Source organism: Carettochelys insculpta, chromosome 5, assembly GCF_033958435.1.
Source record: "Carettochelys insculpta isolate YL-2023 chromosome 5, ASM3395843v1, whole genome shotgun sequence".
NCBI classification, from domain to species: domain Eukaryota; kingdom Metazoa; phylum Chordata; order Testudines; family Carettochelyidae; genus Carettochelys; species Carettochelys insculpta.
Window position 1 is genome coordinate 27,162,961 of NC_134141.1, and position 25,835 is coordinate 27,188,795.

At 45.2% G+C, this 25,835-nt stretch overlaps 1 protein-coding gene across 6 annotated transcripts in view; it reads left to right on the forward strand.

Annotated features, from left to right (window-relative positions):
• Positions 1-25,835, forward strand: part of SMARCA2 (SWI/SNF related BAF chromatin remodeling complex subunit ATPase 2) — a 187,630-nt gene that overhangs the window by 117,450 nt on the left and 44,345 nt on the right. For all 6 annotated transcript variants that reach the window (XM_074994827.1, XM_074994830.1, XM_074994831.1 and 3 more), the window contains 2 exons: positions 7,091-7,168; positions 10,832-11,050. In XM_074994827.1, coding sequence (XP_074850928.1) covers positions 7,091-7,168; positions 10,832-11,050 — 297 coding nt within the window. The remainder of the gene's footprint in view (positions 1-7,090; positions 7,169-10,831; positions 11,051-25,835) is intronic.

Consider the following 25,835-nt stretch of genomic DNA (forward strand, 5'->3'; position numbering starts at 1 on the left):
TTGCCCTTGAGTAAAGAGCATCTTCTTAGTCTGTGCTCTCATTAACATTCAAACTTGGTTGTCCATGGGGCCTCATTAGTTCTCAAAGGTCAGAAAAATTACTTCTTCAATAATTAGACTTTTGTTTAATAATCTTTTGTCAATGGTACATTGATTATATTCCATTTAGGAAAAGCTAGTATGTCATTAAGTAGTATTGGGCTTTTTGTAGGCATTGTCAACAAAACCCAACGTTTTACATAACAAATGTGAAAGGGATTGCACACAATACTGTTTTGATTAATAATCCTTTTTTCTATATTTAATGGAACAGGGCAATTATAGTTTGGTCTAATTCGCAGTGAAGTGACAATATAGTTTTTGTGTAGTCAACAGCATCCCTCAAAGAAGCTAAAAATAATGAGTAGAAAAGACTGAAACCAATAGAAATCTTACAGGAAGGGGTTGAGTTTTGCTACATAGCTAGCATTCAGGGTTCCTGGACATGCTTCCTTTGACAGTTGATTCTTGGAGCAACCAATTAAATAAAAAAGTCTCCTTATTTTTTTTTGTCAAACACAATTGTGCACAACTTTGTTCTAGGTTAGCTTACTTTCTCTGAGTTATGTTTTAAACTGACTAGCTAGTACTATAAAATAACCTTCAGAAATTAATCGTGTTTTCAAATGACGTATGTAATATGTTATTATGTGAAGATATATAGTATTTTCTGGTTTTGCTACATTTAACTTCTTTTACTAACAGAAAATTATTCCAGTAAGTAGTAATCCACCACTGTGCAGTCTTGTCTGCATAAGGCCTGATTATTAGTACTTACTAATTCTGAAATCTGAGACAAAAATTAGCAGTTTAGTGTGTGTTAGCTCTTTCACCAACCCACAAAATATATACTTTTTCTCATGATGTTAACATGTCAGATGTCATGTAACAGCAACTCTTAACACATGCAACAGTGTATAATATTACTTGAAAAGCAGGTAAGCTTAATAGTAAAATGGGGATTTGTAAATTACTGTTGTACAAAACCAAATCTGACAGTAGAGAGGCTTGAACTTCTTGGACCGTGTTTATATTGGTTATAGACAGTATTGTGAGATCAGTAAAGTCAGTCTTGCTGTGAGGTCGTATTCAGTTTCAGAGTTTACTGGCATCTAATTTATGGTTTGAACCTGTTGATCTAAAGCCAAAGGAGAGGTGTTTTGTGAATGAAGTCCAGAATTTCTATCCTGGGCTAGGGTATGTTTTTGATCGTTTTTGTTTTGTTTGTTTGTTTTTAAATAAAGTATTTATAATGTAGTCACAGAAAAGAAGATTACAAAACGTGCTTTTAGAGTATTTTGTGGAGTAGTCTAGAGTTTCTGGAACATAACTGAGTAATCTGAAATCTTTATTAAAAGCTTATTGACTACTCATGCCAAAGTGAATTTTGCAATTGTCCAACCTTTCCCTTTCTTAGATTTTTTTTTTCTTGCTGCCTAAAAATAAGACTTAAAGAGATGAGGGATAATTGAATTGCAATTTCACTTGAAATGACTTTTGTGGTAGATGGTACAAACCTAGTAATTTCACAAAATATTATTTCAGCCCAGCACAATAGCATTATGTTGTGATGTTGCTTACACAAAGAGTTTGGCTTGCAGGATAAATTTTTAAAGGCAGCAACGATAGGAAAAAAGAGGCCGAAAAATAGTCATGGTGTCTAAATAACTGCTATAGCAGTTGCTCATACGGACTTAAACCTAATGTGCTTCACTGTAGCAAAACATCTCTACATGTAGGGGCATATCCTTAGCCAATGCAAACTGTCGTGGCTCTTTTGAAGCCAATGAAATTATGACAGTTTACACCAGCTGAGCGTCTGCCTAATGGACTCTTCTTTGCAGGCTTACCTGTGCATGTTCTTGGTTTGTTCTGTTTTAAATTAGGAGTCTGTTTCTACAAAGAAGTTCTGCTTGGTTCTGATTTCCTTAGTAATCACTTTGACCAGGGAGCCTGCAGATGTTAGGCATTAGTACTGAAACAGTGAGGTATACACCAGCTGCCAGTCGCACAGGGTTCAGAGTCTGGCAGTGAACAAAAATCTTAGACAAATGCAGTTAGTGTGCATACACACTGTAAAATGTGTCAGCATGACAGTTTATCTTCATGGAAACCTTAGAGAAAGAGCTGAATGAAAGTAGCTACTTGAGTCCATAATGAAGATAATGTTATCACAATGAGAAAAAAATCTTATTTTTATTGAATGAATAGTTCAGATAAATTCCCAATGAAAAAAGAAATTGAGGGGGGCAGAATTGTAAATTGTCTTTCCCCTTATTAACATAATTAGAGCTGTACCAAATTCATGGTCATAGAACTTTATTTTTGGTCAGTTTCTTGGTCATAGGATTTTAAAAGTCAAAAGTTTCATGATGTCATCTATTTAAATCTAAAATTTCACTGTGTTGTAATTGTAGGATTCTAGACCAAGAAAGGACTTGTGATTCTTCCTTCTAAACAGCTGCTGTTGGTGGCACTGCCTTTGGAGCCAGCAGCTGGGAAGTGGCAGCTCCTGGGCACAAGCCCAGCCCTGAGGGCAGAGCCTCCACCAGCACTAGTGCAGAAATAAGGATGGCCTGGTATGGTGTAGTCAGCCTTCTGTGCTGCTGCTGGTGGAAAGACAATAAAGTTAAATAAAACTTTAAGAAATAATATGTCATGGTAGAATTCAAAGCTATTGTAATGTGGCAACATGAAAGCAAGATTTAAGGTTTGTCTTTGGTCTGTTTTCAGTTTTTGAGTGCTCAACCATGCAACTTTATAGTTCTCTTAACATAGGGCTCTTTTGTGTGTATGGTTGTGGTTTTTTGTTATATGTTTTGTGATTTAAAAAACCTCGGACATCTCTTCTTCCCCCCTTCTTCTGCCACCCAGATTTTTCTCAGACTTTTCATTAACATTTCCCTGTGGGCAGAGAATAAGCATAGAGAACTGTAGCCAAAAGTCAAAAGTTTTGAAAGTTATAAGTGACTGAAACTGAAGTGGGAATGGAAGTTACTGGGCAACATGCACTGTACTGGTTACAGTATTTCCCATTATGACAACCTGAGAACAACTGAGACTACCCAAAAAAAAAAAAAAAAAAAAAAGAAGTCTTGCATATGGATAATAGTTAACACCAAAACAGTTTTGGGTTGCAGATACAGATATTCATACTTAATAAAATACAAGTACCAGTGTATATGGGTGACCTGATGCACATTCCCAACTTTATTTCCTCTTTTAATGAAGGATGCATGTGGCGCATGGGCCCATATGTTAGAATAGTATATCCTTTGAGTTGTTCTGAACACTTATTCTGCTATCACTTCTCCAGTTATTTTGCATTAGTCTTCATGGTACATGCGATTTTATTACTGTACGTTTAGCCAGAGTTAAATTGGTGACACTGTTCTTTATTCCTCTTTGAAAAGTTTAACAATCTTGTCTGATCTTTGCTATTATGTACTTAATGGGATGGAGGGAAGATGAGGCACGATGTTGTTTGGATCGCTTGTGTATTTGGACAAAAAGGTATAAAAATTTGCCTTGAGCTACCCCAAACTGTCTTCCTCCCTATTTTGAATGGGTCTGTGGTGTTTGTTATTGTAGGGAATCAAAAAACAAACAAACCTCAATTGTATGTTCACAATCTACTCAAGTCACATGTAGGAATCAAACAGTAAATAGCTTAATCTTCCAATTTGTGACATTTTAAGTGAAACTAATGTTGAATACAAGTGTGTTTTTCTGTGCCAGGGTCCTTGTTCTGGATGTTACAGATAGAAACTGGCTGGAAGGGTTGTTGATAAATGCAGTTTTTGATAGCAGTGTTAATAGATTAAGTACTGGCATTGTAAGATGTGTAAATTGAGTTGGACCTGCTTCCTGTTAAATGAACTATGAAGTTTTTGCCAACTCAGCCATGGAAGTGTGGAAGATGCAAACAGAGTTTTATATATTTAAATGTGCTACTTTTGAAAGCTAGTATGTTGACAGCTCTTGAAGATGATGCCCTTTCTCTGAAGAACAAGTATAGGATGGGCAGGAACAATGGAAGCCTCCTTCACAGTGTTCTTCCAGTCTAACTCTGAGGCACTATCCCCATGTGTAAGAAGGTAGTTTGGGCTCCAGGCATGTTCAGTCTGTGGCCTCTCCTCTGAGACTGCAATTAAGTTTGTCAGTTCTGATGTGGAGACTTGTCAACGAGGAAGTGGACTTAGAGCACCAACACCTTTCACAATAGCCGTGTCTACACGTGCACGCTACTTCGAAGTAGCGGCACTAACTTCGAAGTAGCGCCCGTCACGGCTACACGTGTTGGGCGCTATTTCGATGTTAACATCGACGTTAGGCGGCGAGACGTCAAAGCCGCTAACCCCATGAGAGGATGGGAATAGCGCCCTGCTTCGAAGCTGAACGTCAAAGTAGGGCACATGTAGACAATCCGCATCCTGCAACATCGAAATAGCGGGGTCCGCCATGGTGGCCATCAGCTGAGGGGATGAGAGACGTGCTCTCTCTGGCTACGTCTACACGTGCACCCAACTTCAAAATAGCTTATTTCGATGTTGCGACATCGAAATAGGCTATTTCGATGAATAACGTCTACACGTCCTCCAGGGCTGGCAACGTCGATGTTCAACTTCGACGTTGCTCAGCCCAACATCGAAATAGGCACAGCGAGGGAACGTCTACACGGCAAAGTAGCACACATCGAAATAAGGGAGCCAGGCACAGCTGCAGACAGGGTCACGGGGCGGACTCAACAGCAAGCCGCTCCCTTAAAGGGCCCCTCCCAGACACACTTTCATTAAACAGTGCAAGATACACAGAGCCAACAACTAGTTGCAGACCCTGTATATGCAGCACGGACCCCCAGCTGCAGCAGCAGCAGCCAGAAGCCCTGGGCTAAGGGCTGCTGCCCACGGTGACCACAGAGCCCCGCAAGGGCTGGAGAGAGAGTATCTCTCAACCCCCCAGCTGATGGCCGCCATGGAGGACCCCGCTATTTCGATGTTGTGGGACGCGGATCGTCTACACGTCCCTACTTCGATGTTGAACGTCGAAGTAGGGCGCTATTCCCATCCGCTCATGGGGTTAGCGACTTCGACGTCTCGCCGCCTAACGTCGATTTCAACTTCGAAATAGCGCCCAACACGTGTAGACGTGACGGGCGCTATTTCGAAGTTACTGCCGCTACTTCGAAGTAGCGTGCACGTGTAGACGCAGCCTCTAGCCCCTGCGGGGCTCTATGGTCACCGTGTGCAGCAGCCCTTAGCCCAGGGGTTCTGGCTTCTGCTGCGGCAGCTGGGGATCCATGCTGCATGCACAGGGTCTGCAACCAGTTGTCGGCTCTGTGGATCTTGTGTTGTTTAGTGCAAGTGTGTCTGGGAGGGGCCCTTTAAGGGAGCGGCTTGCTGTTGAGTCTGCCCTGTGACCCTGTCTGCAGCTGTGCCTGGCACCCTTATTTCGATGTGTGCTACTTTGGCGTCTAGATGTTCCTTCGCAGCGCCTATTTCGATGTGGTGCTGCACAACGTCGATGTTGAACGTCGACGTTGCCAGCCCTGGAGGACGTGTAGACGTTATTCATCGAAATCGCCTATTTCGATGTCGCTACATCGAAATAAGCTATTTCGATGTAGGCTTCACGTGTAGACGTAGCTAATAATATAATAAATAATAAATATTTAGAGCAGGAGCTGAGCACTGTGGGCCCTGATCATGCTGAAAGTGAGTGTTGTGACTGTACGGAAATACCACATTTTGAATGGAATGCTAGACTCCAGATTTATTTTGCCAGTGAATGGAGTTTGTTTTTTTGTTGATAAGGAAATAGGAAGCAAGATCAGTGTGGATGGTATTGAACTAGAAAATGTGGAGAAGTTCACATATCTGGGGAGCAACATAATGTATGATCTAGACTGTAAGAAGGAAATAGCGACTAGAATAGCGAAAGCAAGAGCAAGTTTGAAGGGGATGGATAAGATCTGGAAAAGCAAAGCAATTAGCTTAAGAACAAAGCTGGGTGTCTTGAAAATGTGTGTATTCAGCAGCATGTTGTACAGATGTGAGACGTGGGTGATAACGAAAGGTTCGAAAGGAAGAATATTGGCGTTCAAAAGGAGTTGTTATAGAAAGATTCTGAGAATAGGATGGATGCAGAAGGTCACCAATGAGGAACTATATAGGAAGCTACAGCCGAAAGAGAACCTGCTGCAGGAGGTTATAAAACAGAAGCTACAACTCTTTGGGCATATTTGCAGAATGAATGATGAACGAAAAATCAAGACCCTAGTATTCGGCATAATGGATGGTTCGAATAGGAGAGGCAGACCCCACAGAGAATGGATAGATGATGTAGTAGATTGGTGCGGAGCTAGTCTACAGAAACTAAGCTGCTCTGCACTGGACAGGGAAAGATGGAAGGAAATAGTGAGAGAGGCATCAGACACCAACGGGCGCTGAGCCCATGGTTATTGATAAGGATGATGATTAAAGGAAACATACAAACATTTTCTGTGTTTCTTTGTTATGTAATAGAAGGCAAAACTTAGGCTTAGAGCTTTGTGCTGGGCATTGGGTTAGAGAAACAAAGCTTGGCCAGTTCCTTTTTCTGTGATTAGCAATAGTGTTGTATTAGAATTCTCTTCCTTCACCTTTGTTAAGGTAGCATGGGAGAGAAGTGGCATTTCTGGGGGACAGAGGGAGTTTCCAGGAAGAGAATAGGGTAGCAAAAGAAAAATGCGTACATTAACTGAAAAAATGAGCTGACAAGAAGCTGTGCTTGTGACCCAGGAAAACCGCAAACCAAAACTTCCTGGTTACACATTTTCTCATTTCTTCACAATGCACTTACAAAGGTGGTTATAAGGCCCATTTGCATCTTTGATGAAATTAAGCCTGTGTTTCCTCAGAGTCAACTACCAGTGAAAGTCTTTCAGTTTTAGTTTTCATTTAAGTATTTCACGTGTCATACTCTGGTAGAAAGAAGGTCATGACAACACTGACTAAGTAAGAACGGATGCGTCAGATTGCATCACTATAAATTTTTTCCTCTCTGTCACTAGGAAGAAGATGAAGTTCCTGATGATGAGACTTTGAATCAGATGATTGCGCGACGTGAAGAGGAATTTGATCTTTTCATGGTAAGAGCACTGACAATTAGAAGTACAGCTTCTTCCATAGTCTTTTCCTGTAACCACTTTATGTTGCAAGAGCTGCTGCTCTCCTGGATTTCAAACTACAGAAAGGGTTGTGGGAGAGGCAGCAACCAAAGCAGGGGTTTGGGGATGTGGGGAGTTCAGGGCAGAATGTAATCTCCATGGGAAAGAGAGGAGCTTCACTAGATGACTGAAAATGGTAAGTCCTATAGAGTGGTACGGTGAAGTAGTATCATCTGCCTAATGGCAGCAAGAGGATTCAGAGTTGCCTTGGAAGAATTCAAACATTGCATATCAGCTGGTCATTATTTCTGGTTCTGATTTTTGACACTATTCCATCTTTAAATGGCTCTACTTGCATTGTTCTGAAATTAGCGTCTCCCAGGGGTAAACACAATAGTTTAACTATTGGTAAGTTAGGAGCTTATGGTGATGGTGATGTCATGAGTCCTGTTCGGCTTGTCCATGCAGAGAATGGGTAGCAGTTCTTTCAGCAGGACTAGATAATGCAGAGATGAAAATGCCTGCATCTTGTCTGTATTAGCACTTCCATCATTGTTAGCAGCGTGGAATTGATATGAAGTCTGCCTAAGCACAGCTATGGGACTGGCTAGCTTGGGAGCATCCAAGGCAGTAGTTGCTGAAGAGGCCTCCAGACTTTCACACATAAGGGCTTGGCATAGCCCCAAACCCTGTGTAACCTCAGACCCCCTCTGGAGCACACGCACCCAAAAGGGAGGAGTGTGATGGTGGAATCATTGCAGCCTACCCCTTGTGTACTGGGGGGTTGCAGGCCACTGCTTATTCTAACATGAGTGACAGATATCCGGAAAACTGGGAGGGACTGGAGTAGCTGGAGAGATGATCTGGGGGTAGTACAGATGTACATCACCTGTTGCTCAGGGATGTACCTTAAAGCATAGTTTGTACCCAAATGGGAATCATCACTGGTACCAAACGTCAGATGGCAGAGGCAACATTTCCCCTATGTGGCAATGCATCATATTGCTATTAAACTGCCAGCCCAGGCCTGCTGTGTTCAACATAATGTTTCCTGAGAAGCATTTAGGACCTGAAAGCACCAGTGAGCCTTTCCTCATGGAGCCACCAGAGTCATTTTATGCAGCTGGAGCATGATCCAGCTCTGGAGGGTTAAGCACTTCATCTTTGTTCCCAGATTGCCAGTGCAGGCTCTGGCTATGGGGCACTACCTTAGGCCTCTCCCAGCCAGCAGCTCAGTGGAAGTCTCAGGCAGACTCACAACTTTCCATGCCCTCGCACACTGCATATAGCAGCCATTTGCAGGGGCTATGTGGTAGCTGTATGTTAGGCACGTTTGAGGTGTAAGGGTAGGGAAGCTCTGGATGCTCCCTGCACCACAAGCACGTCCCAGGCAGCTAGATTGTGCAGGGGGTGAGGTAGCATGCAAAGCCATCCCCTTCATTCCCCCCCACCCATGGGCACATGGCATGTAGACAACACATGGCCTCTGCTGCTGGCAGCTTGGAGTGGGGGGTAGAGCATGTAGGGAGCCTTCCTTAGGCTTCCTCCAGCTGTATTGTGCCTGCCCTTACTGTTCCTCTGGGATAGTTGGCAGGCGAAGATCCTGAAGACTCCATCTCCTCATTGTCTAGTGTAGATAGTCTGATATTTGCCTGGGTATGTTTGGTCTAGGGTTCAGCAGCTCCTAAGGGGAGCTGGGAACCAGCATTGTCTGTCCTCATCAGTCAGACCTAATTGAGTCAGGCTGCTCCCTATTATGCTGTGGTTTCATTTGGAGCATGCACAGACAGTTTGAGGGGGCCCAGCTTCCGCAGCCCCTTCTTGTCCAGTGCAGTGCAGGTAAAATCCCTCACAGGGATTATAAACAAAATAAGGGAATGCTTGTTCCTAGTTAAAGCATATTAATATAATTAAAGCTATGTCTAGTGCTATCTTTTCACATAAATAAGGTTCCTGTTCTAAAATCATCCTTTGAAGTGGGATCCTAGGAGCCAAAAAAAACTGAGCTGATACTTCTGTTGTGCTGTTTTAGTTAATTTTCCCTCACAAAGCCAGTATCAGTATACTATTCATCTTTATGCTAAAAATAAGTAGTTGTAGCCAATGTATCCTATAGTCTTTTCCATCCATATGTGGAATAAATTTTTATGTGCACGAAGCATGTGCACCACCAGTAGAAACACAAAGCCTAGCTGTGGGTGCTCTGCTTATCAGCTGGGTGGCATTTGAATCTCTTCTGAGTGGCTGCACAAGCACACAGCTTACAGGGAAACTGACTGTTAACTCTAGATGAGAGCTTGCTCCCTTTTAGGGCCAACACAATTGTAATATAGAAGGAATAGGACACCTGTCTAATAGGTCAGAAGTACAGGATATTTTTGAATCTGATGGTTTTAGGCCTTGATCATGCTAAACTTCACTTACACAGAAGTATTTGATGTATAGGGGTGTTAGTTACTAGTCTATTTTCAGGTATCATCAAGGTGACAATAGGGCCATGTGTGTAACTTCTGTATAGTACTAGAGTTACAGTGAAACAAGACAGAGACTTTAACTGTCTGTCACTGACACGTAGGAAGAGTTGACCACAGGTGTCCCAGGAATACAAGGGCTTTTATGATCTGCTTTTGGGGAAACAGACTCCCCATTTGCAGTCTTTGTAGTCAGGTTCAATGAGAATGGCTTAACTATTTTCCTCTCACATTTTCCCTGAGGAAGGAAGCATATATGTTAATTAATATGCATTTTAACTTGGCCTTTCAGTCCATATCTTGCAAATAGCAAATCAAACACTTCTACAAGTGTAAAGAAATTAATTATTCAAAGGACGCTGATCTATGTAACTTAATGGGAATAGTGTACTTTACTAATCCTTGCTACTAAGCAATCAAAACTGGCCTGTTGAGGCCTTTTCTCTGATTTTAGCTGTATATTCTTTGCAGACCTGCCGCCAATAGAAACCAGTTCTAGGGTGCCAGTTTGTTAATACCAGAAATTGTCCTATTTCAAAAGAGAAGTAGAAAACTGTGTTCTCAGTACCTCAGAAATAGAAGTCAGTGGCTGTGTCTACACTAGCCCCAAACTTCGAAATGGCCATGCAAATGGCCATTTCGAAGTTTACTAATGAAGCGCTGAAATGCATATGCAGCGCTTCATTAGCATGCAGGCGGCCGCAGCACTTCAAAATTGACGCACCTCGCCGCTGCGCAGCTCTTCCCGACGGGGCTCCTTAGGGGACTTCGAAGTAGGCGGGGTCCTTTCGAAAAGGAGCCCCGTCGGGACGAGCTGCGCGGCGGCGAGGCGCATCAATTTCGAAGTGCCGCGGCCACCCGCATGCTAATGAAGCGCTGAATATGCATTTCAGCGCTTCATTAGTAAACTTTGAAATGGCCATTTGCGTGGCCATTTCGAAGTTTGGGGCTAGTGTAGACATAGCCAGTGTGTAATAACAAACCTGAATTGAACATATGTGAGCAATTAACATGTATGAATACTTCTCCTGATTAGCATTCCATAGAAGTATGGTGAATTGGGGGGGGAAATGTAGTCAGTCTGATTTAAAAAGAACATTATGTAAAACTTGGTTCAGTATTAAGTACCCGTTTCACTTGCTGGTGTTAATCACTGTATTGACTGCCCTTGCAGCGTATGGACATGGATCGTCGCAGAGAGGATGCCCGAAACCCTAAGCGCAAGCCTCGCTTGATGGAGGAGGATGAGCTTCCATCCTGGATTATTAAAGACGATGCTGAAGTCGAAAGGCTCACTTGTGAGGAAGAGGAAGAAAAAATATTTGGGAGGGGATCCCGTCAGCGCAGAGATGTGGACTACAGCGATGCTCTCACAGAGAAGCAGTGGCTCAGGGTATGTGTCCCATGGTTTGACAGCTGGAGTTTGTTCTTTGTAGGAGTTTGGGGAGGAGGGGCTTATCAGCGAAGATTACAAACTTGGAGAGTTGAAGTTAGAGAAATGTGACTGTAGACTGAAAGCTACACAGGTGAATAAGACTGCCTGTTAGTTAAGGTCACATACTCTAATGTTTCAGAATTAAAATATCTAAGTTCAGTTGCTGGAGCCAGGCACTGTTGCTAGATTTGAAATTAGTATTGCTCTCCATGTTGCAAATAGTCTGTTGCCATAAATCTAGCTATTTTTCACTCACATGCTACAGGTTGAACCTCTCTCATCCAGCACCCTTAGGATCTGACTGGTACCAGAAGTGAGAATTTGTTGGACCATGGGAGATCAATATTATCTAGCACATTATCAACATTTTCAGTACTTCCTGGGCTCTTAATAACAGCACTGAACACTAATAGCCGGGTCTGGTGTCTTTAAACAAACTTTATGGGACCACGGGAAGCTTGGCCACAACCATGATAAGTAGTCGGCCAGCTAACTAAAAGCATCCCAGGTTATGGATGTTGCCAGATGAAAGTTCTGGATTAGAGAAATTCAACCTGCATTGTAATCTTTCAGTAACATAGTTGGTTTTTTGTGTTTGTTGTGTTGTCTATCAAACCACTGATTTCTGTATTTTGAGCTGGGATAAAACAAAACCAAAAGCCCACTGACCTTTATTAGAAATCCAGAACATTTTGGAAAAGTTCTCTCACACGACTTTCATTCCCACATGTCTGTGCATTTGTTGGGTCCAGTGAGATTACAAACTTCCAAAAGAGCTTGTTTATTGCAAGATTTCCAAGCAAGAGAGCCTTGGCTGAAGAATCCAAATTTAGCTGATTGTCCATCCCAAACTTCTGATGCTGTTGAAGCTTCCCTATCATCCTATGTACACACCTCATAATTTTCACTGCATATAGGCTTTCAGTAGGTTATTAGTCTGAGGGGGTAGGAGTTTAATGTTTAATGTCCAGAAAGTGTTTCCAAAACCATGTAAGAGACTTTTAGAATTCTTTTCTGAGCTAGAATTTCCAGGAAGGAATAATATAAATTTTAGTCAGCAGTCTGCCTGTACACATCTACTGTATTTGAGTAAGTAGACTGTCATCTGTTAAGGTATTACAGTTGCATACCCAAGTGACTGACAAGAGCTGCAATGGTCATGACAAGTGTGTGCATATATTCAAATCTAACCAATTTAGTATAAATGTGTAGTGAAAAGAAAGATTATGGTATACAATTATGAGACAGGTACATGGACAGATCCAGCTGATCATCATGGCCTCCATCCAAACATGAACAACAAGAAGTCTTGTGGCACCTTATAGACTAACAGATATTTTGGAGCATCAGCTTTTGTGGGCAAAGACCCTCTTCATCAGATGCATAAGGGGGGTGGTGGTTTCAGAGGGGTATTTAAAGAATGGGGTCCCAGAAAAAGGGAGGGCCAGAGCTGACAAGGTCTATTCAGCAAGGTGGAAATGGCCCACTATCAATAGTACTTATCAAAAGAGGAAAAAACAAGTCAGATCAGACAGGGGGATATGAGCCATTGTCAGAGTCTAATGTGGAGATCTTAACACCCAGGTCAGAGAAGCTGCCTTTGTAAGCTGCGAGCCACTCCCAGTCTCTGTTTAATCCTTGGTTAATGGAGTAAAATTTGCAAATAAATTGCAGCTCAGAGATTTCTCTCTCCATTTGATTTCTGAAATTTCTTTGTTTGAGGACTGTCACCCTTAAATTTGCTAATGAGTGTCCAGGGAGATTGAAGTGTTCCCCCAAAGGCTTCTGTACATTACCGTTCCTGACGTCTGATTTATGTCCATTTATTCTTTTACGTAGAGACTGTCCAGTTTGGCCAATGTAAATTGCAGTGGGACATTGCTGAAACATGATGGCATATATTATATTAGTAGATGTGTAAGTAAAGGAGCCCCTGATGGCTGATGTTAGGTCCTGTGATGATGTCACTGGTATAGATATGTGAGCAGAGTTGGCAGCGAGGACCGTTGCAGGGGCTGGTTCCAGGCCTAGAGCTACTGGTTTGTGATTTGTAGTGGCTGGTGAGGATTTGTTTAAGGTTGGCAGGCAGTCTGTAGGTGAGGACAAGCCTGCCTCCCAAGGTCTGTGAGAGTGAAAGATCATTGTTCAGGATGGGTTGCAGATCACTGATGATGCCTTGGAAAGGCCTTAGGGTGGGGGCTGTATGTGATGGTCAGTTGTGTTCTCTTGTTTTCCTTGCGAGGCCTGCCTTGTAGCAGGTGGCTTCGGGGTACCCATCTGGCTCTGTCAGTCTGTTTCCTCCCTTCCTTAGGTGGGTATTGTAGTTCGAGGAAAGCTTGGTAAAGTTCTTGTAGATGTTTGTCTCTATCTAATGGATCAGAGCAAATACGTCTAAGATATAACTAGACCTATCAACCACAGGCAGCCGGAGAATGCCCCGTATTTCTCTCCAGTTTATCTGCCTTACCAGTGGGTCTGTGGCTTCCCAAGATCACCCTTGCTATAAAACAGCCTGAGTATGGGCTTATTTTTATGTAGGATCTTGTATGTATAACTCTTCCATTTAGCCATAAGATATTTTTAAGGTATTATTTTGTGGCTGGCGGCCAGCAGCCATTTTGTAGTTAGGGCTCTTAGTTTGGTCTTGTAGTGGTGTTGATTACATAATTCAGAGTTTATCAGAGGGGTGTCTGCCTTGTGTTCATAATTCATTCCAATTTAGCCTTTTAGCTAATGGTCTTATGTTTATCGAAATTTGTTTTACCCGTGCTTTGTTGGTGGCTAAGAAGTTGTGTTATAGGATGTAAGATGGGTAAAAGATATTGTATGCATAGTCATTTTACACTTTGGCTATGTCTAGATTCCAGGCTTCTGTTGGGAGCCCAGAGGTCTGCAGATAAAGTCTGTCAACAGAGGGGATTACCCAACATTTGGCCCTGTGTGGATGGGCTAGGAAAGCCTCTCCCAACAGAACTGTTGTAATTTGCCTGTATTTTGCTGATGGATCTCTTGAATCTAGACATCGCCTTTATGCATGAATCTTTTCTGATTTCCATTGTTCCCTATTCTTCTCCCCTTTCTGGTTACAGTACATAAGTTCCTTTTGTATCACAGAGTTCAGGGACTTGCCGACTATCTAGTTAATACTCAAATAAGTGATTAATTGCCCAGGGCACTGGAAGCAAATTGCATTATAGTTTTGTATAGTACTTTATTAAATGTCCAATTGCATTTATTAACCTTTCTACAAAAAATTATTTTTTTTAAAAATGTGTGCCTGTGACCCAGTGTCCTGAATCTTTGGATACCAACTACTGCATGACAGAGGTCACTAAAATGCAAGCACCAAACCTACCATGTGCTATAGGAAGCTGAACCTTATGCCCAATGGGGCATACAGCTGCTCTGGGCCTAGAGAGAAGATGTTGGGGGCACATAGTTCCATGTCGTGAAAGGTGCGGAGCCTCACATGGAAGGGACAGGGCCTGGGGCAGCCAGCCCTCAGCACCACCCAGAGCACAGTGCTTCCCCCCCCCAGCTCCGAGCCCTGAGAAACTGCATGGAGTGATGCTCCTGTGGTGTTTCACAAAGGCCCCTATGGCAGTTGCCTCCCCTCTTGGTAGGCCTGCTTATGCTTATGGGACTGCAGTCTGTCAGAGCAGTAGAAATTGGGTATGAAGTACTTCCCCCAGAAGAAAGGAATATTGAACAATGTGTTGCCCTCCTTTTGGTGGACAGTATGAAAGTCTTTGTCCATTATGATTCTATAAATAGCAGGTTGAGGGAAAAATTAAGCTAGACTTTGGCTTGCAAATTTTCATGGAGCCTAAGCAGTGGTTTGTATTACTTGTAGGCTGCGCCTGTGCTTGCCCCCAACTTCAAAGGGGCATATTAATCAGGGCGATGGGAGATACAAATGAAGTGCTGCGGTGATACTTCATTAAGCTAATTTTCCCCTGTGGCAACTTCGAAGCTTCAAGTAAAGGACTTCGAAGTAGCACAGGTGGCTACATGCTTGCCAGCGCTTCAAAGTTTGATGCTTCAAAGTTGCTGCAGGAGACAATTAGCCTAATGAAGTGCTGCGTATTTACCACAGCATTTCATTAGTAATCTCCCATCACCCTGATTAACATGCCCCCTTCAAAGATGAGGGAAGTGTAGACTCAGCCGTAGTGAAGTACAGCTGTAGCTTCCTTCAGAATGACAATTCCAGAAAATAAAAAGGAAAAGGTGTGCTGACTACGACTTCTAAGTTACAGTAAATCAGAACTTGATCATTGTCTTTGGTTCGCCTCCTCTGGGGCACCTTGCATTGGCTACTCTCAGCAGACAGGATACTGGGCTAGATGGACCTTTGGTCTGACCCAGTATGGCCGTTCTTATGTTATGTTCTTAACTAATGATACCCTTTAGATGAAGGAAGCTTGCTTTCTTTAAACCTCCATGACATAATAGTGAGTTTGAAGCATAAATGAAAACTAGAGATGTTTACCAGCCCAATATTTGTTTTTAAGCAAATAAACTATCCTTACTCTGCTGGATATCTTCTGCATTAAGTGTTTTGTTGCAGTATCAAAAGTACAAATGTTGTTGGGACCTAACACTCCTTGGAATACTCCTGCTTTGTAGGATATGCTCTTAGGAAATAGAGCCAGTCCCAGAAACTGGTTTTGTAGTGGGACGTTTAGAAAAGAAAAGTTGTAAGTGACCCCCCGCCCCCCCCCCCCCAAAAAAAAAGGGCAGTAAAACATTTTATGGTTTGTTAATGGGACTTTTTGGGTGTGTTTCTTCAAAGATTTTTAAAGAAAATCTTAATTATTACTATTGTTTCTCCTGGTGCCTTAAATAGGTTCTGCTGTAAGAAACATTAGGCTAATAATGTGACAAATATGTAATGGGGCACACATTTATGCAAGGCAGGGAGAGGTTAAGGGCTACTAGAGGCCCAATTAACCACAATGAAGACACCTGGAGCAGAAAGCACGCTTAAATCTAAGAGGCCATGCCCACCTTGCAGTTGGATGGAAACAGGCAGAAAATTATGTGGAGGGCTTGTTGAAACAGAAGGCTGGTTACAGCCTGGAACTGAAAGAATACGGCCTAGTAGATTTCCCAGAGCAAGGGGAATGTTTTCATTTGTGTTGTTACTTACTTGTTTTTTACTTTGAGTGTCCCAGGAAGGGTAGAACTGCAAGAGGCCTGTGTGGAGGGTTAGATCTGTGCAAACCTAAGGGAAAATGGCCAAAGCAGTTGAAGAGTAACTGGGAAACTGGCATTGAGTGGCTGTACTCTGCACAACACCACAGGAAGGTGTTCTGATAGGAATGCACTCTAAGAAACATCCTCTAGCAATCTTAACAACAGCATTGGGAGCAGTGAGTTGCATACTATTTAAAACAAGCTTTTAAATAGTTTGTTTTGGCAGGTTGAGTTTCTAAAAACCCATGAACATGAACTGAAGCAACAAGTTCTGCTTTAATGAGGAGGTTTTTCACTCTCAGTTCTTCTCAGGCAAAGTTTTGAAATGTTCAGTTGCCTGAGTCTGCAGTTACAAGGATAGTATTGCTTAAACTGAAATTATAAATTGTCACAGAAACAGGGGGGCTTAAGTTATTGTTAAACCTTTTCCAGACTTCCACCAAGAGAAAATCCTCATGTAAAATATTAATGAACAAAGCCACACACTTGTAAAAACAGATTTCCACAATGTGTTCAAAATATTTTAATTGCTGTATTTTCATGCTTATGAAAGGTGCTGGGTTTATGGCACTAGAAGTTAGGATCTGTCTGCAGATAACTGCTTGTGTTGCTGTTAGTGTAAGCTGCCCCCCTCTGCTAATGGATCTTGATCAGAACTGGAAGGTTACCTCTTTGTGTGTCATTGGATCCTTTGTTTCTCTGAGATAGCAAACAGTATTGATAATTATGCTGGGTTTCACAGGCCACTAGAAGTGTCACCACCAGTTCTTAAGGTTCTGAACAATGAGTAATAACAGGCTTCCTCACCTGGATTATTTGAATTTGTAACGAAGATTACATATAAACTTTCCAAGCAGCTTGGCCTGTATTTTGGCTACAAGTACTCATTCAGGCCACCTCTGTTGTGTTTAAAATATCATAAATTAGATAACGCAGGAAAAACAGGGAAGCCAGTGAAGGATTTCAAGTGAGGTATTTTTTCATTGGTATCCCACTTTCTCATTATAGTCATTTTTGTTTTTCAGGCTTAACTCAAAAGCCTAGAATTTATTGTTGGTTGAAGCCTGTGATCCTATCAAATTTGTGAGGGTAATTCTTAGACTTTATTTTAAAAATAATGTTCTGTGAAAAGTTTCTTTAGTTCTTCCTTGAGTGTCCCCGTGGGTGCTCCACAATAGGTGTCAGGCTCGCCCCGGCGCCGCAGATCGGATCTTTCCAGCAGTTTCTGCCAGACCGCGCATGCGCTGGCACGCGCCGCTTCCCTGCACACTCCCGGCCACATGCGCGATCCGGTCCCCACCAGTTCCTTCTTAACCGCCATCGGCTGCAGATGGAATCTGCTCAGGCTGCGGCCAGAGTCAGCGTATTTAGAGTTTTTCAGAGTTTTAGAGTTTCTTTTCAGAGTTCTTAGTTATATTGTTTGTTTCTTTATTGCAAAAAAAAAAAAAAAAAAATAATATATATATAAGTAGAAAGTCTTAGTAACGAGAAGGAGGAGCGGAGGCAACCCAGGGACGTGAAGGCCAGTAGGCCTCCTGCTGCGGCAGGCTGGAGTCCGTGAGAGGGGAACAGGCACAGAGAAGGTGCTAAGTACCCTATTAACAGCTCAAAGACTCACCGCAATGTCCTCTTCAGCATTCAAGAAGTGTGAGTCGTGCCGCGAAGCTATGCTGGCCTCTGATGGGCACAGTCAATGTATTAGGTGCCTGGGGGAATCACACGTCACCCAGAAATGCTCCTTCTGTGCAAAGCTCACGGCCAGAGCCAGAAAGGATAGAGAAATGCGGCTGAAAATGCTGCTGTTTGATAAGGCCCTCCAGCCAGACGTGCCGGAGAGGCCTCAACCAGAGGGACCCACAGGTGTCCATAAAAGGAAGGCGGTGTCCCTCACCCCCTCGGCACAGAAACGGAGGAAGCTCTCTCCAGACCGATCCCTGCCGGTGGTCACAGCGAGCGGGACGGGTGTAGCACACAGCCCCCAGCCGCAGTCACAAGCAAGCGGCAGCGCAGCAGCGCACGTGGCAGAGGCTGAGCCTCCAATTGCTAAGCAGCCGGCCCGCGCATTCAGAGCGACGGCCAGGCAAGCGCCAGAACCGGCGGCACCACTGCAAGCGGCACAGACCCCCGCGGCACCAACGGTGCAGGGCCAACAGGCACGTAGCCTGCAGGCTCCGAAGGAGACCACCCGCGCGGCACCGCAGATGAGCGTGCTGAGCGCAGCGCCGACAGCAGGGCCGAGATCCCCGGCATGGGGAGGGGCGGAGCCAGCCCTGCAGGGGAGGGGAAAGGCAGCAGCGAAAACCCGGTACCGCAGCCCTTCTCTGGACAGGGCTGCTCTCAACAAGTCCTCCCCTTATGCTGCGTACACCAACCAGGAGATATGGGTCTCCCCCAGCCTACCCAGAGCCTCCTTCTCCGTTCCTCCAACCAGCGTCACCATGGCTCGGGCCACCCTCACCTTTTCTGGGATTTGACCCTCTGGAGTACTACCACAAACCAGTTTCACCATTGTCTCAGTCATCCAGACTATCTCGCTCCCCCAGACATCGGGTGTATGCACCTCGAGAGTGGTCCAGGTCTCCATCCCAGGAGCCGTGCCCGTGCTGCCACGGTCGTCCTTATCACGCTGGGCGTAGACACCACAGGCATACACCCAGGGGCAGGTCCCCCTCGACCGCCCAGTACCCCCACGGGCACTCATGGACAGGGATGGAAACACAGCTGTCTCAAGGGGAGCTGATTTTGGAACCCCGAGATTTTCCCTCGCAAGCCTCCACTGAAAGGGTGTACCACCGGCAGCAGGACCCTGAGAGTTCAAGGGAGGTCTACCCTAGTGGTTCCTCCTTGTCCTCCCCCGACGAGGCTACCGCCCCTGGGGATGTTGCCCTCCCGGACGACCTCAAACAGTTTCAGGAGCTGTTTAAAAGGGTGGCTTTCATGCAAGGCATCCAAACAGCAGAGGTACAGGAGAAGCACCACAAGCTCCTCAAAAACCTGAGGCCTCCGGCCTCGTCCAAAATCACTATCCCACTCGATGAAGCAATCATGGAGTCTGCTACTACCATATGGCAGACCCCGGCTTCCACTCCACCTATAAACAAGAGGGCGGATAAGAAATACTTCATCCCGGCGAAGGGCATGGAGTTCCTGTTTAGTCACCCACAACCAAATTCTCTCGTGGTAGAATCGTCTCAGCAGAGATCGAAGACTTCCCAGTACAAAGCGGAGGGAACGGATAGAGATGCCAAGAAGCTAGAGCTATTTGGCAGAAAGGTATACTCCTCCTCCACCCTGCTGCTGAGAATGGCAAATTATGCAGCACATCTAGCGAACCACAATTTTGACAATTACTCCAGGCTTACTTCTCTCATGGATTCACTTCCAGAAGATAAGAAGCCGGTGCTGAAGGCCATCGTGCAAGAGGGCTATGCAGCTTCAAGGACGGGAGTCCAGATTGCCCTGGACATAGCGGACATGGCGGCACGCTCAACGGCTATGGCAGTGGTCATGCGCAGGGAATCCTGGCTCCAGACATCGGGTATCCCGAGGGATCTGCAGGCAAAAATTGTCGATCTCCCTTTCGACACGCAGAAGTTGTTTGCAGAGTCAACTGATTCGGTCCTTCATTCCAGTAAAGACTCAAGAGCCACACTCAGAACCCTGGGTATTTATTACCCCTCCATACAGAAAGAAAAAGTATTACCCTCAACAAAGGCGATACCCGTACCAACCTCAGCGTGCTCAGTACCAACGGGGCTACAACCAAGGGCGGCATCAACAGCAACAACAGTATAGAACTCCTAGGCGACATTCCCAACAAGGCCGTGCATCCTCAGGGCAGGCCCAAAGGCAACAAGTTTGACGGACAGGTCGAGGGCTGCGCTATTACTACCATCGCGCAATGTCATCCACAATTAATGTTCCATCATCGCCTCCGACCGTTCCACTCACAATGGCAAAAGATCACCACAGACAAGTGGGTACTAGAAATCATAGCCACGGGTTACGTGATCCCCTTTCAGTCGCTCCCACTGCCAAGACCTCCGCCCAGGCCTCATCTCAGGGATGCCTCCCACGAGGCGAAACTCAAGCACGAGGTGGACCACCTGATGCTTATAGGGGCAGTGGAAAGAGTGCTGGAGCGACTCCAGGGGAAAGGGTTTTATTCACGATACTTCCTCACAGAGAAGAAAACAGGAGGCTGGAGGCCCATCTTAGATCTTCAAGGCGTCAACCGGTACTTGGGCAAACAACGCTTTCGGATGATCACAGTCGCCTCTATACTCACGGCACTGGACGATGGAGATTGGTTTGCAGCCCTCGACTTACAAGATGCGTATTTTCATATAACGATCCACCTGGCTCACAGATGTTTTCTCCGGTTTATGGTTGGCAAAGAACATTTCCAATACAAGGTTCTGCCGTTCGGCCTCTCCTCGGCCCCCAGAGTCTTTACCAGGACCCTGGCAGTGGTGTCAGCCTACCTGCACAGACAGGGGGTATTTATATTCCCATATCTGGACGACTGCCTACTGAAAGGGGCCTCGAAGGCGGAGGTACTACGCATAATACGCGTAACAGCAAACACGTTTTCTTCGCTGGGCCTGGTCATCAACCTTGCGAAGTCAAAGATCGACCCCACACAGGACATAGAATTTATGCGTGCCCCTATGAACTCTATCACAGCAAGGTTTATCTACCCGACGCTCGCTTTCGCGCCATCGGTTCCCTGGTACAAGTCATTACATACAGCCCCAAGGTGCCGGTTTTAACGTGCTTGCAGCTGCTCGGCCACATGGCAGCGGCAACGTTTGTGGTACAGAACGCCAGATTGCATATGCGCAACCTACAGCATTGGCTGGCGAGCGTTTACAAGCCGGCATCCCATACCATCCGCAGGGTGGTGTCGCCCACGACAGAGGTGCACAGATCCCTGCAATGGTGGGTAAACCCCAAGAACATGCTAACAGGGGTACCCTTTCACCAACCACAAATCTCTATTTTTCTCACCACCGACGCGTCCCACATAGGGTGGGGAGCACATATTGGCGAAAAGGTGACGCAAGGACTGTGGTCCCCTACGGAACAGTCACTGCATATAAATATACTGGAGCTCAGAGCGGTGTTCAACGCCTGCAAACACTTTCAAGACCACATACAAGGCAAGGTAGTCGGGATCAATACAGACAATATCTCCACCATGTTTTATATAAATCGACAAGGCGGAGCTCGATCCTGTGCCTTATGTGCGGAAGCAGTCCGGCTGTGGAACTGGTGCATCGCCAACAATATAACGTTGAAAGCCTCGTACTTACCAGGCGCTCACAACGTGAAGGCAGACCAGCTGAGCAGGCGCTTCGCACTCACACACGAGTGGCAGATCCGCTCCGATCTGCTACGACCGATTTTTCATGCATGTGGGTTTCCCCAGATAGACCTGTTTGCCACTCAGCACAAGAAGTTCCCCCAATACTGCTCCAGGGCAGGACTGGGGCGGGGGTCCTTGGGGGATGTGTTCGCGATTTCGTGGAAGGGCCCACTGCTTTACACGTTCCCCCCCACAGTGCTCATCCACAAGGTCCTGCAGAAAGCCAGGAGGGAGAGAGCCCGCATGATCCTAGTGGTCCCCACATGGGATCGACAGCAATTGTTCCCCTTGCTTCTCCGCATGTCGGATCGTCCACCGCTTCCCCTTCCGGTAGCACCGAACCTGCTCACGCAGGCCCAGGGGTCCATAGTGCATCCACACCCCCAAGGCCTGTGCCTACAAGCATGGTTAATCCATGGCTCAGCTCCCTAGAAAGTACATGTACGGAGGGAGTACAACAAGTCCTGGAAAGTAGCCGAAGGATCTCCACCAGGAAGACCTACAAACAGAAGTGGACTCGATTCACTGCATGGTGTTCCACCAAGCAGTTAGCTTCCCTTGAAGTGCCTATACCTGTCATACTAGAATACTTACTGGACCTCAAGAGAGGCAGGCTCTCCCTCTCCTCGTTGAAGGTCCATCTCGCCACTATATCGGCTTTTCGGCATGAAGAGGAAGGGCCCACGGTGTTTGCCCATCCTATTGTTACCAGGTTCCTGAAGGGGCTGGTAAACCTGTACCCCCCTCGGAAACCCCTTCCACCATCGTAGAGCTTGGACCTGGTGCTCAGCGCTCTAACGGGACCACCCTTTGAACCCTTAGCCACGGTTTCCCTCCGTCTCCTTACGATAAAGACAACCTTCCTTCTTGCAATCACGTCAGTTCGCAGGGTGAGCTCGCTCGCAGCAGTTATGGCAACGCCGCCCTGCACGATATTCTCAAAGGAGGCGGTAACCTAACGGCTGCACCTAGCCTTTGTTCCGAAAGTTTCTTCAGAGTTCCATCTTAACGAACCCATAGTTTTACCCTCGTTTTACCCGAAGCCTCATAGCTCCAGCAAGGAGGCACGCCTGCACCTCCTGGACGTGAGGAGGGCGTTGGCCTTCTACATAGACAGAACTAAGTCCTTCCGGAAAACGGACAGACTCTTAGTCTCTCTCGCTCCCAGGTCAAAAGGAGAGGGTCTCTCTTCACAGAGAATCTCGAAGCACAATGTGTCCTGCATAAAGATGTGCTACGAACTTCGAAAGACTCCTTTACTGGCCCCACCTAGGGCTCATTCCACCCGGGCGGTAATGGCATCAACAGCCTTTTTCAAGGGCATCGCGCTAAAAGACATCTGCAGAGCGGCGACCTGGTCATCCTATGACACCTTCGCCAAGCATTATGCCCTACACCGGGTATTCCAAGAGGATACCCGCCTCTCGACAGCGGTCCTTTCGGGGGCAAGCTGCACATAACCCAATTACCCACCTCCTTTCTTGGGTTACTGCTGGGTAGTCACCTATCGTGGAGCACCCACGGGGACACTCGAGGAAGAAAGAGAAGTTACTCACCGTAGTAACGATGGTTCTTCGAGATGTGTCCCCATGGGTGCTCCACCACCCGCCCATCCTCCCCGCTTCAGATCTCTGTTTGGTGTTTTTCAGGCGCATCCGAGGCGGTTGGTCAAGCAACTGGCGGGGACTGGATCGCGCACGTGGCAGGGAGTGCGCAGGGGAGCGGCACGCGCCGGCGCATGCGCAGTCCGGCAGAAACTTCTGGAAAGATCCGATCTGCAGCGCCAAGGCGAGCCCGACACCTATCGTGGAGCACCCACAGGGACACATCTCAAAGAACCATCGTTACTACAGTGAGTAACTTCTCTTTACTTGACCAGCAATGCGCACTCCCTATGAGGCGTGTCATGTCCTAGCCATCAGTAATTTCCCTTGGATTAGATCATCCTTTCTGTCATCTGAAAGATTGTTGGGAGTGTTGCCTATCAAAATCACCCACAAACGGAAAAAAGCTTTTAGTGGGTTGGGAAGCAGATAAAATAATGTCATAAGCAGCACAATAAGATTACAGCAGAAGAGGAGTCTCCAAGGACCCATCAATTGTTGGTATATCCATATTTGGGGGAAGACAAAGGGGGGAGTTGTCCATGCTTCCAGGCTAGAGTTTTTTGTTTGTTTTTGGGCCTTGAGGACCTGACCATTTTTTTATTATGCCTATTCTTGGGCTCATCTTCAGTGAATATATTTAACTGTACAAGCAACAAGATTTCCTATGTGGCTTTTAGAGATGGTAGGAACTGGTGATTGAAGGGATTGGTGCTAACTACAGCAGTAGTCCAGGAAGAGACTGACTGGGTTGACGGGGAATGAGGTGGGACATAAAAGAGATTTGTTCCCTGCAGTTTTCTTGTATAATCTAAAAAAGGGTGGTCAGTGTGTTCGGTGTTCTCAAGGAGTCTATCACTGTGGTACTAAGCTATGATGGAAGTAGATATTTGCAGATTTCCACCATTTCAGGTTTTTTGTGACATGCAATTTTCTAGTAACTGTGCCTAATGATGGTTGCAGAGCAAAGGAAGTTAATCTGTATATTAGTCAAAAACAAATCTCTTATGCCATAGTTCCCTTTAATTTTGGGAGAAAATGATGGGAAGTCAAAGCTACTGAGCTTTGTATCTAACTTGATTAACTGTGTGACCTCAGTCAAGTTACTGGATCTGTGTTTCACATAAAAGTAGTCTAATCACTACTAAAATTACTGCTCTTGAGTTTTTTAATAAATTTGTGTGGTGCTTTGAGAGCTTTTCATGAATGGTGCTATTGTAAGTACAAAGTATTTAGTGTTGCACTGTATGTCATTACCCCACGTTGTTATAAGATGCAGTTGTTTAATGTCATATCTTTGATACTCTTCCTCTGTTGTGTTTTTGTTTTTTTAAATATTCTAATTAGTTTGATTGGTGCATCCTGCTATAACCGAATTGCCTTGAATATTAGGGGAATGACCTAAAGGAGATTGTTAACTATGCAGGGGGCAGGAGGCGTATATGTTACTAGCCATTGGTTCCATAATTCATAAGTGAAAGTGTGCACTCATTTTTTCTTTCTCAGTCCAGTTCACATTTTCCAGATTCTAAACTCAGTGAAAGATGGTGATTTATCCATAATATGCATAGTCTACAAAGGGACAAAACAAAATGAAAACTGGTTTTATTTTCCATACTTTGTTTCCACCAAGAAGAGGTTAAGAAATGGCCTTCTTAATCAGAGAAATGAAATTTCAACAAATAGCGGGCAAGCCATTTGGAGAGGCAGGCCCACTCTTGTAGCATTCACTTCTATCTGATTGCCTTCAGAAAACACTGTCCCTGTGTCTACACGAGCCCCTTCCTTTCAAAAGAGGCATGCTAATGAGCAGGTTCGAAAGATGCTAATGAGCGGGTTCAAAAAATGCTAATGAGTGCTGCAGTGAATATGCAGCGCCTCATTAGCATAATGACGGCCGCGGCGATTTGAAAGTGCAACTTTTCGAATTGCGCGCCACTCGTGGAGATGGGACCTTCCGAAAGGACCCCCCCCGCAGTTTTTGAAAGCCTGTCTTCCTAACACCAGATGGGTAGAAGGGCTTTCGAAAACTGGGTGGGGGTCTTTTTGGAAGGTCCCGTCTCCACGGGCAGCACGTGATTCAAAAAGCTACACTTTCGAATCTCCGTGGCCGCCATTATGCTAATGAGACACTGCATATTCATTGCAGTGCCTCATTAACATCTTTCAAACCTGCTCATTAACATGCCCCTTTTGAAGGAAAGGGCTCATGTAGACCCAGCCTGTAAGATGTATCTGACCCTACTTTTTCCCATGAAGACAGTTTTTTTAATTGTTTTTCCCATTCATCTACTTTCAATATCCACCTTAGAATTCTGAGGAGATATGATGGTGCCCCTGCAGTCTCGAGGCCTTGGTTCCCTAGCAAGGAAATGTTTCATTCCTTAATGTAATAAGAATGCAATGAACCACTATACTGCGAAATGCACTGCCTGCTGTAATAAGTACATGGTTATTAACAGTGAAAGGTTTTTCTTCAGTGTGAGCCCAGCTGCTGGAGGTCTTCTCAATTTCTATTGGCTTCCCTGAGAATTGAGGGCACTCTGTGCCTTTCAGGAGGTGCTCAGCTCTC